The 15,581-nt window shown below is 37.4% G+C and overlaps 1 protein-coding gene across 1 annotated transcript in view; it reads left to right on the top strand.

Moving 5' to 3' along the window:
- Nucleotides 1-14,964, top strand: part of spock2 (SPARC (osteonectin), cwcv and kazal like domains proteoglycan 2) — a 36,693-nt gene extending 21,729 nt beyond the window's left edge. The window contains exons 3-10 of the mRNA XM_056242875.1: nucleotides 1,867-1,981; nucleotides 3,004-3,109; nucleotides 5,481-5,595; nucleotides 6,360-6,479; nucleotides 7,116-7,334; nucleotides 10,641-10,703; nucleotides 12,234-12,371; nucleotides 12,817-14,964. Coding sequence (XP_056098850.1) covers nucleotides 1,867-1,981; nucleotides 3,004-3,109; nucleotides 5,481-5,595; nucleotides 6,360-6,479; nucleotides 7,116-7,334; nucleotides 10,641-10,703; nucleotides 12,234-12,371; nucleotides 12,817-12,962 — 1,022 coding nt within the window. The 3' untranslated portion in view covers nucleotides 12,963-14,964. The remainder of the gene's footprint in view (nucleotides 1-1,866; nucleotides 1,982-3,003; nucleotides 3,110-5,480; nucleotides 5,596-6,359; nucleotides 6,480-7,115; nucleotides 7,335-10,640; nucleotides 10,704-12,233; nucleotides 12,372-12,816) is intronic.
- Nucleotides 14,965-15,581: the final 617 nt, after the last annotated feature.

Below are 15,581 nucleotides of genomic sequence, written 5' to 3'. Positions count from 1 at the left end.
AGCTGAATTTTCTGCATCATTACTCCAATCTTCAGTGTCACATGATCTTTCAGAAATCATTCTAATATGCTGATTTGCTGCTCAAGAAACATTTATTATTATTATTAATGTTAAAAAACAGTTTTCATGAAAACCTATTTTTTTTCAGAATTCTTTGATGAATTAGAAGTTTGAAAGAACAACATTTATTTGAAATAGAAATCTTATGTAACATTATAAATGTCTTTACTGTCACTTTTGATCAATTAAATGCATCCTTGCTAAATAAAGGTATTCATTTCTTGAGAAAAAAAAATCGTACGAACCTCAAAATTTTGAACCGTAGTTTAGGTATTTCTATTTTCATCCTGATTTTTATCTCAAGCCAGGTGAAACTTTCACAGCATCACATCTTATTGCACATCTATCGCAATCATCCGTGTCTGATATAATATAATGTTATGATCTCATATGAGCTGCACACATCCTGTACAATGCATGTGCATTAATAGGTCAACAAAGTGTTACCAGTATGTGGACAGATTTATCACAAGCAGATGTTTTATTTTAGTTCAGTTCATGTTCCCAGTGTGTGTACCTGTGAAAAGAGCATCTCAGCAGTCTGTTGAGTCATCCTGTATGTGAATTAATAGACCATCGAGTGGATACAAAGCTTTAGTTCATTAAAAAGAGATGGAGGTGTCTTTATTTAATCTGCGTGTGTGTTTTATTTATCAGCATGATTCCATTTTCCCTTTCCTGTGTTCACAGCGTGTATCGCGTCCTTATCTCCGTGAACCTTTCCTCGCGAGTTGATCTGATATGCTCAGCGTTAAGTGTCTCTGGCTGCTGATGTATATTAGCTGCATTAGCTCAGGCACTGGCTGGGCTTGGTATTGAGTCAGTAGCTCCTTACTTCTACTCTGCGATTATGATGATCACATTTAATGCGGCCCAGTGTAACAAAGGATGAGAGAGACGATGCGGCGGTGACTGGACTCTCTGAGCTGGATTTGGCATCGCGTACACATGGAGGCCTTCATAGTATGTTTTAAAGGGACAAGCTCACTGGGCCACTGCTCATAAGAAATATTTAATGACGAAGAGAGGGTTGATAATGGATAGACACATAGAGAGTTCTTTGTGTTTTTTTACTGATATGAGCAGCTAATCAGTCCTCACTCTGGAGTTGGACTGTTGCTATAGGAACATTATCATTCTTGTGTTCTCTTTAATCTGCTTGAGCCTTTTGTGATAAAGTGAGGCTTACTGATCAACCTTGTGCCGTTGTGTATAGATTGCAATTATCTATCAGTCTTGAAATATTGTTTCTCAGGCAGTCGGGGTTTTATATGCAGTATGGTGAGATAAGGTAGGATGTAATTATGATGGTTTACGGAAGAACATAAAATAACATTCTCTGTCTAAGGTAATGCTGCTGTAGCATAGAGAGTTTTGCGTTTGAATTTGAGTGATGCTATTTTTTGATTCACTGTTTTTCTTAGGGATTCTTAGGGACTAGGGATTCATGGTGGAATTGCAGAGGGTTTTTTAGTTGCGATAGAGATGAAAATGACAAATTAAATTAATAAAATGAAATAAAAATAAGCATTAAAAAAAAAAATCTATCATCTTTTTCCTGCTGCTTATTTATGTTCAGGTTGTGGTGGCAGCATTTAATAAAATGTGTAAAATAATTTTTAAAAACACTAAATTTATTATGCAAAAGTAAATTAAATAATTATTACATATTTTATGTATTATTGAAATTCAATGTATAATTAATAATTGAAACAATTCAATAATATTGAAACAATGCTATATTCAAATCTCAAGAAGGATTGGACTACATAGTAGATTATTTGGGTACATCTCTCACCCTTGCAGATGTGGACACCACTAAAGATCCCTGCCAGAAGGTGAAATGCAGCCGACATAAGGTGTGTGTTGCCCAGGGCTACCAGCGTGCCGTGTGTGTCAACCGCAAGAAACTGGAGCACAGGTGAGCCTTTCAGAAATACGGGACTCTCTCTTCATGCGCATTAACTATAATACAGGATAGTGTTTGTTTTTTGAGGGTATGCCATGCTAAGGCACTGTGCAGATTGCAACTGTCCAGTCTAGCTTTTCATTACTCAGAACTTCATATCACGAAGAATCAAATTTCTGAGCCTTTAGGGTACAAATGATTGGCTCCAAACAACCAGAACTGAGTGCTTATGAGCAAATATGGCTGTTCAGAAAGAAGTCTTAAAGAAACAGCCGCAAAGAAGGAGAAAGGGTTGAAAATGGTCGTTTTAAGTGCACCCCTGATGCACTTAAACGTCTGATGCATATGGCACACTTAACTGGTAACACATCAGGATTTTCGAAGTCATCATCTGATTGGTTGAATTCTACAGGATGTCTGGGAGACGTGTCACATTCTTTAACGGTCCGCCTGGAAACAAAGATGCCGTGACGCCAAACCCTCTCATGGAAGAAGAACGCCGTTGTGTTTACAACTGTGACAATGAGCGCTAATCAAGATCAGCTAAATGCTGGATTTTCAAGAGTCTTCAATACATCGAATAATTTTACACACCAGTCTGTTATTGTAGGGACATCGACGTTACGTTTTCATGCCCCTAAACAAGATCAGATGTGAAACAAAACGGACTGTGATTGGTTGCTTTACATGTCAGTCAGACGGCCTCCATGGCCAATGAAAGCTGCTATGGAGTCCAGACTTTCTCCCATCAGTCTGGCTACACGAGACTGGGCGTTTACTGACGCTCCCTAAAAACGGATAAGGGTCAGGAGGGTCAGAATGAGGGTTGAAAATAAATGTTTTCCGCACATTTGTTTTTTTGTGCAAAAAACTTTAACATTATAAGTGAACCTCAAGGAACATATTTAAATAATAAAAGAAAATCCATGTCATAGCCCCTTTAAAGTGACAAATACCCAAGCCCAAGTTTATATTTCATAGTGATGATTGATGTTAATATTGATTCTATGTTCTTTTTGACCAATGTGTTATAGGTTGAAGCAGCAGGTCATAAGACAGGAGGAGAGTAACTGTAAGGCTTGCCCTGTGTCCCCCTCTAGTCCTGTTTGTGGCTCTGATGGACACAACTATGCCTCTCAGGTATTTCACACTGCATTCAGTTTCCTTTAATTGTATTGAAATAAACTGAACCGCAGAGAAATTGATCATATAGATCACATTTCTCTGTAGTTCGGCTTATTTTAATACAATTGGATTTGTTGCAGTTTTTTGCTTGTTCAGACTTTTCTTGTTTAGATTTTTGTTGAGTGGACTTAGGTAACCTAATAAAAAAATCAGTCATTTCTAGCCAGGGATCAGTTTTGCTTTGTTAAATCTTTAAAAGAAAAACAAACTATTGTGGCTGACAATAGATTAAAACAATTAATCATGATTAATGTTTTATAGTTCCATTTAGTTCCTTCCAATCCAGCATTTGTATAAATTATGATATATTTCCGTTACAGTTGATATTTCATACTTGTTAAGCTTGTAAATTTCATCACACAAGACCACAGATATCTTTCTTTAATTTTGTTAAACGTTCCATCTGAATTCATTTACATAAAGAAATATGCCGCTAGGTCTTTCCTGGAGGAAGTTTCCTCACGAATGCCCCAAAAACTGTTTTCCCGAGAGCACACAATAACTTGTGAAAGACAAACATGACGTGTCTGGAAGGAAAGCATGTTGTTTTTAGTGAATCATTGTAATAATGGGCTCTTTAATGTTTTTGAATTATAATGATAAATAATATCCAATATAAATAATATCAATATAATGCAAAATATTGGCCACAAATATTTTTTCATTTGACTGAATTACAGCTTTTTTATGATCACTAGGACACATTTCTCTGTACTTAGGTCACTTTTCAACACTCTTCACACTTTTCAGCTTGATAAATATCATTTCCAAAATGCACTAAAACTACCAAATCACTTCATACATGTCCCAAATCAAGTCATTCTTCAATACCACTAGCAAAAGTTGTCACCCATCATTATTTTTTAATTCATGTGACCTCATAATCTTTATAATCTACAATCGCTAGGACACATTTCTAAATACCTGGGTCACTTTTTCAAAACTCTTCGAACAGTTCTCCTAACCATCACATCCAAAATAAGTTTAACAGTGTTGAAAAGAGTATGTAAATGTGCAAATTGGCCTGTATGTACATAGAGTTTTGATACAGAGTGGATACGTTTATGTAGTTGTTACATTGATTCATCTCATCGATTTGCATGTACCGTCATGTTTAACTTTTACACAAGTTGAAACAGTTCCCTGAGGTCTTTATAAGACAGCTGTGACATTTTTTGGTCAAATAGTGTTCTGTGCTCGTCTGTGCAGCCAACGACAGAACAGTTTTCATGCTTTGCTCTAACTTTTGCCATTGCGTTAGAACTGGTTACACTGTTGTCACTTGCAAAAACCAAATGGCGGCGCCGTGGGTGGAAACATGCAGATTAAGGGGCGGTAATATTATAATAAGATTCCCTTCCTACGTCAGAAGGGGAGTGAAGTCCGGCTTATTTTTTGACATGCTTGCAGAGAAAGTATTACAAAAACAAAGTTACTGGGTTGTCACTTTTCACGTTTTCTGGGTTGGTAGATGTACCGGGGACCCGATTATAGCACTTAAACACGGAAAATTCAGATTTTCATGATACGTCCCCTTTCAGTTTAACAGTTTTGAAAAAAAGTATGTAATTGGCCTGTAGGTACAAAGAATTTTGGTGGTGGTTGTGTTTGAGTAAGAAAAGAATTTATGTAATTTGAAAGATGTAGTCAACAAATGCATTTTATACCAAAGCAATGGAAAAAATTCACAGTTTAGTCCACTTAAATTGCTGTTGTGCTCACTATATGAAGAGCTTTGAAAAAGTGACCTAAGTACTGATAAATGTGTCCTAGCGATTGTTAAAAAAAAGAAAAAAGTTTTAATAAAGGGTTGTAATAATATATTCCTTTCATTATCCTGCATCTTATGTTTCCATGGTTTTAAACAATGAATGCCTATGACATTAGTTCTATTCTTGATGTTCTGTGCAAGTCAAAAGTCATATATTTTTTTATTTCATTTTATATTCTGTGTGACTTATCTGCTTGCACAATATGGATAACAGTCTCTATTAAACCTTGTACAGTGGCCCTTGGCATCCTTAAAAATCAAAGAAGAATTGTCAGAAGGGATTCTGGGTAGGCCTACTTGGGGATGAAAGAACCTTTCTGTTGAATTATGTATTATCTCTATTATCTATTTCTAACCTTGTGAGGGAAGAAATGAAGGTTGACATCATCTTATTTGAATGGAGATGTCTAGCTGAACCAGCGATTTTTAGTCGTCTGTAGATATAATTGTTCTCCATCTGGGCTTACAATTCATGCCACTGAACTTGAGAATGTGACACTGGACAAGTGTTATGGTGGAACTGCTTATTCTTTGTGTTTTGTGTGTGTGAATCAGTGCAAACTGGAGCAGCAGGCTTGTCTCACTGGAAAGGAGTTGAAAGTAAGATGTGCTGGTCTCTGCCCGTGCACCACCACCGTGGCTCCCACTACAGACGTGGACAGCAAACACGGTATCTGCCCTCAACACACTTACAAAAGCTGCAGTTTGTTCTTGCAAAGCTTGTTAAAGGGAAAATTCAGACAAAAATCATTTACTCTTGTCGTTCCAATCCTGTATGACTTTTCGTCTTCTGTGAAACATAAAAAAAGATATTTAAAAAATGTATCAGTGTTTTAATGCATACAAAAAAGTTAATGGGACCACTTTCATTAAAAGAGTTAATGTTTCACTAAAACAGTTGTAATATTCTTCAAAATACCTTTTTTTTGTGTTCCACAGAAGAAAGTCACACAAGGTTTGGATAAAATTGAGGCTGAGTAAATGATGGCGTTATTTTTTTGGATGAACTATCCCTTTAAGATGCTCTTATGAAGAAACACCTTCTGAAGCTCAACGAGGCACAATATCAGTGTCAGCTTTTAAGTTTTTTATGATTTTTTTTTTTTTTTTGATAATAATGAATGATTTTATGCTGAGAGTGCTTCAGATGCTATTTGTCTCTTTCACATCCCTTGATTCTGCAGCTCTCGCTCTAACAAAGGCTTTATTGATTTATCAACAGACTATGCTGTTCTCTTTCTTCGCTGCTTGCTTTGTGAATTTCTGCTGACTTTGATTATGTCGGATTTATGTCTGCAGTCTCCGGAGGCTTTTCTCGTCAAATTCAGAAGGGCAAAAGCAGGACGATTGGTTCTTTACTCTTCAATACCAACGTCTGCCAACACTCCCTTATCTCATTTCACTGTCTCAATCTCTCTTCTTTTCTGTCCACAGAGAGTTGCACAGGGCAGGACCTGGCAGATCTGGGAGATCGCCTGCGGGACTGGTTCCAACTGCTCCAAGGCAACGGCAAGCAGAACAGCACAGGGAATCCTGTAGCCAGTTCTGCATCAAGTGAGGCTCTAACGTCCATTTATATCACAGAAGCAGCCTCCTATACACACACAATACCACAAATGCTGTACATTTTCATTTATATATTGTGTTTTCTCTAGTACTTTTAAACATGGACCTATGATAATTGGCACTAACAAAACCGCTGCATTACATTTTCATAAGGAGCAGATTCAAAGCTATTATGTGTTGAAATGTGTCCTATCCTGATGCCAAAATAACACCAGCAGCATTTTATCCTCCCGAAAAGCAGTTTTGCTGAATTGTGAAATGGTTTCAAATTGCACCTACTTCAATTTAAAATGTACATTTAATGGCAGAAAAATGACCAGATCCACCATACGCCTCATCAGTTCTCCAACTAGCTATGCCTCTTTTGTTTGCAACATTTTTATTATTTGCTTCTGATTTATTTGAAAAAAAAAAACCCTCTCTGTTTCTGCCCATGGCTTCCATTAGAGTGATTTACTATCTTATCAGCAACATTTGAACAGCAATTTTGCTTTTAGAAGACGTTGATTGAATTTTTACAGCTAATCTGATGCAATCGGGTGTTCTGGGAGAGATGGCAAAGTGAGGAAGTCTATAAACTAATATTTCTGTGTTCAAATATACTGTGTGATTGTTTGTGCACAGTTGTGGACCGGACTCTTGTTGCAACCTGTAAGGACTCTATTGGCTGGATGTTCTCTAAGCTGGACACGAATAATGACCTGTATCTGGACCAAGCTGAGCTGGCTGCCATTAATCTGGACAAGTATGAAGTGTGCATACGGCCCTTCTTCAACTCCTGTGATTCCTACCACGATGGCAAAGTCTCCACGGCTGAGTGGTGCCTGTGTTTTTGGAGAGAAAGTGAGTTTTCAGTGTCTCTACATGATTGAACCTGGCCTTTAACTTTTTAAAAAAAAACCATGATTAAATATTCTATTTGTATGTATTTATATATACACTACCAAAAAATATTTTGGAATGTTTTAGAAGAACGTCTCTTATGCAAAAATACAGTAAAGATAGTAATGTTATGAAATATTATTACAATATAAAATAAATGTATTTTAAAATGTAACTTATTCCTGTGATGACAAAGCAGAATTTTCAGCATCATTACTCCAGTCTTCAGTCAGTGTCACATGATCCTTCAGAAATCATATTAATATACTGATTTGATGCTCTAGAAAAATTTATTATCAGAACTGATAATTATTATCATTATTATAAGTTTTGTACTGCAAAAGACCTGCATTTATTTTAAAAAGATTTTAAAAGATACAACATATATATATATATATTTTGCAAATGTCTTTACTGTCACTTTTGCATCCTTGCTGAATAAAAGTATTAATTAAAAAGAAAATCGTACTTTTGACCAGTAGTGTTTGTCCTTTTAAAAATATGCATTGTGTTGATAATCAAACTATTTTAATTAAATCATATTGTTGATAAAAAGAAAAGAAAAAGATCACCATAAAATATTATCAGTGCAATATTTATAAATATAAATATACCAAATATTCAAATACTAATCACCAGTGTCGACCCCAACTAAAATTAGATAACATTTTAGAAAAACTTATATTAATGAATATGATATGATAACTGTAAAAATATTTTCATGCAAAGGCAAAAACTCTTACTAAACCAAAACACTGTAAAAAGTAACATTGAAAAAAAAAAATGTTTTGTAACTTCAAACATTACACATTCAACTTTTAAAATCAGCTCTAACCGGGATTAGAGCCTTGGCATTGCACATGTGTGCCCCGCATCCTGCTGGTCAATGCCACGGTCCACAGTTTGCTCTGCTCGGTTATATCAGCGTGACAGAAGGGGGACACATGGCCGAACATCAGTGCCAGCACTAGTCAGTGTTTCAGCGTGTTCAACACTGCTTCAGAGAGTTGGGGTTTCAAATCTGTAATGATGTTTAAATTGGATTTGAGGGCCATATTTGGTTTCATTACAAAAGACCAGAAGAGATATTGCATGCAAAGACTGGACTGGTCGCAGAGAGCGTTTATTTGACATCAGCACGCACTGGACTGGCGTTAAAGATAAAGAAGACACTAGTCGGTGGAGGCAGGGATTTGGGAAAATCCGTCTATCTGTTTGCCGAGAGTTTTGCAGACTCATGCCACTAACTCATTCAGTTTGCACTGGATTAAGTTTAATTGGTTTTCTAAATATAATCAAACATTAAAAGGGGGAGGGGTGACCATATGTTTGGATTATTGAAAGCCAAATCTTTCATTTCCTCTACAAACAGCCCTTTTGGATAGAAAAGGAGAGAGCTGGACAGGGCGTAAATTGACCTTTAGTTATTTGTGGCATGCGGGGAGAGTGATTTGGAGTATTCATTTGATGAGATGCATAAGTCTGGAGGAATTGCTATTCAGTGTTTGTTGCTAGGGTGACTGACAGTCAGTGTGTGTGTGTGTGTATTAGCAGGGGAGAGCGTAGGTCTGTTTGCATGCGCATGTGTTTATCTGCAACATGTTCTACATATTAATGAGACTCGTCAGTGTGTGTTCTTTTGTTTTCGGAATTCCTGTGTGTGTGTGTGTGTGTGTTTGCTTAAGCCATGCAGCATGGCAAGCTTCTTGACACAAACAGACATATGCTCCACAATGCATCTCACTGGAGGGGCAGAGAGCTGTATCTTAGCAGTATCTTAACACACAAACACACACACACTAGACCAGCCTGGCTCTTATTTGATGTGATTCTGCTCACGATATGTGGTTGGGCACTCTCATCTCTCCTGGGGAGGGCATAGTTGCTTTTGGCCTGTCATACTTTGTCTTCCCCTTGTATTTCCCCTGGTGGATAGGAAATGGCTATTGCAGAGGGAAAAACAACATCAGTGTTGGTTGTTGACAACCTGCTCAGCCTCAAACTCTCTGGGACTAAAATCAGACAGGCAGTCAGACGAAAACCTGCTGCATTTTTTAGACTTGACCGGCCTGGCCTTCACATACAGCTGTGAAACATGATAGCACTGAAGCATTGGCAAATATTCCAATATGTAATGCACTGATTTATTTATTAAAGGAAACATTCTGTCATTGTTTAGTCGCCCTCGTGTCATTCCAGAACCTGTTTGACTTTTTTTCTTATGTGGAACACAAAAGAAGATGTTTGGCAAAATGTCTAAGCTGCTCATGCAATGGATATGAATGGGGACCGGATCTGTCAGGCTCCAAAAATGATAAAAAAGCACCATAAAAGTGATTTGTACGACTCAATAGCTACTTTTCAAGTCTTCTGTATCGATACAATGCTCCATACAATGTTATAATTTCGTAATTGTTGTTTTAAAAATGTTTGAACTGACATTTTTGAGTATGTCACTCACTAGGCAAAAAACAAACAAAAACACGCTTTGAGAGTCCACACATTCACTGTGTGATAAAGTCTATTAGAATAATAAAAATAGAATAATAGAATAATAAGAAAGTGTTGTCTCCAAGCAACAAGAGTGGTGTTTCATTACTGAATTAGTTTTTGAATGAATAAATAACCCATTCATAAAGACATCACTTGCTTGGTTTCTGAATGAATCAGCCTTTTCAAAGCTGAACAAAATGTTTGAATGAATGATTCAAACATTAAGACACATTAAAGGATTTCAAAATATATAATATAATCTTTTAATAATTTCATATTCTAGTATTATTATTATTTCTTAAAACACTGTAGTGTTCCTCAGAAGAATGTAATTGTAGTTTTGAATGACTTGAGGGTGAGTAAATGATGGCAGAATTTGCATTTTCTAGGAAAATGTTTCTCTAATTTATTGTAAGAAGGTTGTACTTTTCACCTCAAGGCATTAAGGAGAAAATTACAATATAGAAATATTTTCATGAACAGGTGTTCATTTTGTTCAGAACACACTCAAAGCAAGTTCTGTTACTCAAAAATCCAGATACTCTTTCTTTCATGAATTACATTGCCATAAAACTACAGATTAGAACTATCTATTGTGCCACTTCTAAAATGGAGGTGTGTTTGGGTGCGATTTGATTGTGCGTCTGCATTGAGAACATCCCTGGTGTGATGCCTCCTAATTGGGAGTTGGTGAGGGAGCTCGTGTGAAGCGTTTGTCTGGAGGAGATTAGCGCCGGCTCTTCCCTAAAGGCACTGATTGTTTTTCTTCCACAGAGCCTCCCTGCCTGGCTGAGCTAGAGCGAATCCAAGTGCAAGAAGGAGCCAAGAAGAAACCGGGTAAGAATGAACGTTCCTCTGAGACTCTCTGTACTATCTTGGGAAGAACAAATTAAGGTGTGAAGGAAAGCAACAAAGGGAGAACCAGAGAACGAGTTTATATAGAATGTATACAACTGGAAGAAAAAAGAATGGAAGAGAGAAGTAAAAAGCGAGGTAGAGGGGAGGAAGTGGTGACTCTGGAGGAGTTTCATTTAACAGATGACAAGCACAAGGCTGGGATTAGCCCCTAATCAGGTGTGCGGATTAGAGCGGAGCTCATGGCTGCAGGCAGTGCTGCATGTTTGGCTGCAGAGCTTTCAGGACTCTCCAAGGACGTGCTGCAGATGCTACAGCCAATCAGATGCAGTCAAAATGCAAACGTCCCCTGATGCCTGAGAACAAACAGCTAGGCATACTATACGACCAAAGAGTTTCGACATTATTCTGACAAATGAACACGTTCAACTCATTCATCATCATTACATTCATTATTAAATAACAAAATTGACTGTTTAAGTCAAAACAAGACTATAATCAGTATGTATCAATCAACACTTTTTTTCATAAATTGAAAACACCATTGCATATAAAGAGGGCAGACATAGAATGTACTTAATATGTTGGATGAATTAAAAAATCCTTTTGAAATCATTGGTGAATCATTTTCTTCCTTTTTAAATTGCATATTTTGAGAGAACTATACATGTGTCCATTGTGATGCAAGACATTGGTAAATATTCCTGAGGTTCATGGCACCACTTTCGTCAGCCTTGTTTAATTTATGTTGTCATAAATATAAAAAACAATGACATAAAAAGAGGACAGTCATGCAGAATTATGGGTGAGTGTCAAAGGAAAAGCTTAACCTAGAAAGCTCAACCTCTGTTTAACCCTCTCTAAAGAAAAATGTAATTAATGTTTTTAACTAAAACACAAAAATAAATAACTCAAATACTAAAAAAAAAATACAACCATCTATATATACATTCTGAAGTACATGGTCATGACTTTCTACAGCCAAATTTAATTTATGTTCCAATAAATAAATAACACAAGGACATAAAAGAGGACAGTCAAGTTGAATTATGGGTAAGGGTCAATCGAATCCCCCGTGGTGGTTAGGATGTAGTGTCACACCCAGAATGGTTAAAACTGGCTTTTACAGATTTATCCCCTAGTACACACAGTGCATCAGAGGGTTAAATCCTGCATTTGATTGCTAAATAGATCATGATGATTATGTGGACATATAGTTGGTTATTACTCCATGCAGCTGGTTTTTATCGTGCATCATGATTCGAGACACTGCAGACAGAAACTCAGCCCTCAACCCTCGCCAAGGTTACATTTTATGCATTACAATGAGCAGTGTCACTTGAGTCTGTCACATGATTTACAGCAATATGCAAACTAGTTTGCAATGTCACCCGTGATGCAACGCTTATTTTATACTCAATTCATGTAGGATATGAAAATTAATGTTAAACACGACCGTTGCTTCTCAAAATGTGCGTGTCTGTGTGTTTCTCTCCCTTTTTGTCATTTCAGATACATACATTCCCAGCTGTGACGAGGACGGCTTTTACAGGAGACTGCAGTGTGACAAGAGCAGAGGGGAGTGCTGGTGTGTGGACCAGCATGGAGGAGAGTTAATGGGCTCCAGAATCCATGGCAACCCCGACTGTGGTGAGCACGAGCACAACACACACACACTCACACACACACACACACACACACAGACACACACACACAGAGGACAATGCTCCTTCTGTAGCTACAGGGCTTAGGACTTAGATCCACCAAAATCATCAGTCACCCATCTGACAGGAGACCAAGTGCTACATTCATTAGGCCAGGTTCATTTCCATTCCAAAAGAGCAGTTGTCTCGCCGAAATAAAGGTCCATAAGATTAATTACTACTGGCTGCGACAGACCTGCAGGTGATAAGAACAAATCCCCTGACTGGACATAAAATAGCGATTAAAAAGGCCAACGTCGAAGTCACACCTCCTGTTTGTTTATTGTCCTCGCGCCAAGCCTGTATTGTTTAGCCTTTGTCGTGCATAAATCGCTCAGTTTGCCTCGCAAAATGATATAGGCAGTTTTTTAAATAACATTTTCCTTTTCCAGACGAGGTGGCCACGTACTCGGGCGATTTTGGCAGCGGGCTCGGATGGGAAGATGAAGAGGAAAAGGAGGCTGAGGAGAACGGCGAGGAGGCTGAGGAGGAGGAAGGGGAGGTGGGGGAGGTTGATGACGGCGGATACATTTGGTAGAACGAAACGCGATTCTCGCCTTGTTCGACGTAGCTTTCTGTGGCCCATTTCTACAGAGGCAGCTCTATCTTCTGACATTAAATGGTGGACACTGGAGGGTCGGTCATCTTTATACTGCACTCCAAACAGCTTTGACTTGGGGAGGGAGGGGGAGGGGTGTCTTGGTTAGTGTTAGCTGTAGTGAGATTACGGTATTGGGAACGAGTTTTCAATTATTGGGCTTATGAATACTTGTGAAACATCATATTTTTGTTGTAAGTGCGAGAGTTTTCTTCTGAATCAGTCTCTAGCATCTGCAAACACGAGCTCAGAATTAGGCGCTTGATAGGTGTGATGTGATGCGTTCTTATGCAAGTCTAATAAATACATCCTTTCATCACTATACGTTCGGAAATGATACCTGTTAAGTCTAAAGCGTTTAAGGTACGACTTTATAAAGAATGTATATAAAGATAAACAGGCTTTCAGGGTCTAACCTGCTTCATTAGATCTTCTGTCGACCATCAGCAACTGCTTTCCTTGAACACTGAGATTGCTGCTAATGTTTTTGCTGTTAAGAGTTTATGTAAATTGTTTCAAATATGTCCTCCAACTGATTTAGAGCATATACACACAAATTACTATAAAGACAAAGAGACAAAACACCAAAAAACTCAGTTAGCTTAGCTCAAAAAGCTAAGACTGTTACTCTCTTCTGGCTCACACAGTCTCTGCATTATTTGTATGCTACCTTGAAGTAGATAAATAGTCGTAAATGTCTTTTAAAATAAAGTAGCATTCGTCAATGTTTTTGAAGAGCTTTTTCTCCACGCTCACAAACTAAAACCGATTTTAGGCTACTTGCCAGAAATACACAATGCACTTCTACAAGACGATCCTTGTCCTAAAGGCACTTTTTTTTCTCCCTGTCTTTTGTGTCATAATCCACCGAAACCAGAGATGGCAAAGCATTCTATTTTCATATAAATTACACCTCAATGCAGTAGCTTTATCCCTCACCCCGACGTCAAATCATTGTTTTCTTTAAAATGGACAGTAATAAATCCTGAGATATGTGCGTTCTGGTTTCATATGTCTGTCATAATAGAATTTGCTTCTCCACTAGGTCAGGCTGTAATACAGTACTTGTGATGCAACACGGCTATTATAACAAGGCAGTGTATGGATGAGCAGGAGAGGCAGGAATGAATTTTCAAAAATGCAATCTGACATATTCTCTCTCCTACACCCAAAGGGACCAATCTGTCTTTGCAGATGTCTTCTAATCAGATCTTCCCGTCATTTGCAGTGAAAGATGTGTTGGCTGTAATGTTCCTAGGTGTAAATCTGGTGCTGCAGGGATTTATAATCAAGGTCTGAATCTTATAATATACGACTAAAGTTAAAATACATGAGTCTGGCAGTATAAAATACCCAAAGCATCAGTTTTTAGGGTGAAAATGCTGTGGAATCAAAGCAGCTAGCTGGAATTGCAAAATGTGTATGAATTACAGGCTTGATCTGGTATGATAATTCACCCAGATGTGATCTCTTGAGCTCCACATAGCCACAGAAAATGCATTTGATATGGTAACATCCCCGACGTAAACACATTCATCAGTGTACCGCCGCGTCTACAGGAGAATATAAATCCTCCGAATGTCATTGAGATGAATCTTGGCGATATTTAAATTACTTGTGGATTATCATAGCATAGGCAATACCACCTTGCTGCTGGTGTGATGGAGTGGAAAGACGGCCAGCTCATTTAAAGTCTATAGTGAATGTCCTGATGTCTTACTCAGCAGTGTACAGGAGTCTGCTAACAGTGATGTTATACCACTTGGACTAGTGTATGATTATATTGTACTGTACATGCCATTATTATTGTAAATACTTGGATTTTACTGATTAGAAAACATATTTACGCTGAGTTGCAGTATATTTGCATTTAGTTGCATGTTTCTTTGTCCAAGTGTGTCATCTTTCTTGCCTGAATATGATTAAAGGCACTGGGCCCGAAGTGCTGTTCCTTTGTTCTCTTAATTACTCCCAAGACTCGGCAACATGCTAATTTTCATGTGATACTGGAGACATGAGAAAACAAATCTTTTCAACCCACTTTTAAACACATTTTTTGACAAGTGCAATTTATAATAACTATACCAAAAATACCCAACAAAAGCTGGTTCTCAAGACACCAGGGGGTTCAAAAAAAGAATATTAACTTTTAATAGAGGGCATGATGTAAACATGTCTTACAAATATTCATTTGTCATTAAGAGAATCAAACCGCAAAATGACTCCTAATAACTTCTAATCTCTATTAGAATAAATCATTTTTCTGTGTTGACACATTTTATATAATATGATCCAGTTTAGCATCCTGCTTAAATCAACCTAAAATGATTAGAAAGCCCTGGTTTCTAACTATTTTACCGGGGGAGGTTTACTCAAGTGAACTTAAGTCATTAAGTTCACTTGCAAGTATCTAAAAAAATTATTAAAAAATAAATCTAAGGGGTGCAGGAATTTTTGTGTAATCTTAAAGAAATCGATCGTTTTATAAATTGTTTCATATTAAAAGGTCAAATAAGAACCTGAGAAATACACCCTTTTAATGTGTCAATCAATACACAG

Source organism: Rhinichthys klamathensis, unplaced genomic scaffold, assembly GCF_029890125.1.
Source record: "Rhinichthys klamathensis goyatoka isolate OS25496 unplaced genomic scaffold, OSU_Roscu_1.1 h1tg000764l_1, whole genome shotgun sequence".
In the NCBI taxonomy this organism is placed as follows: Eukaryota; Metazoa; Chordata; class Actinopteri; order Cypriniformes; family Leuciscidae; genus Rhinichthys; species Rhinichthys klamathensis.
The sequence above is the reverse complement of the archived record's forward strand: the minus strand, read 5'-3'. Positions and strand labels throughout refer to the sequence as shown.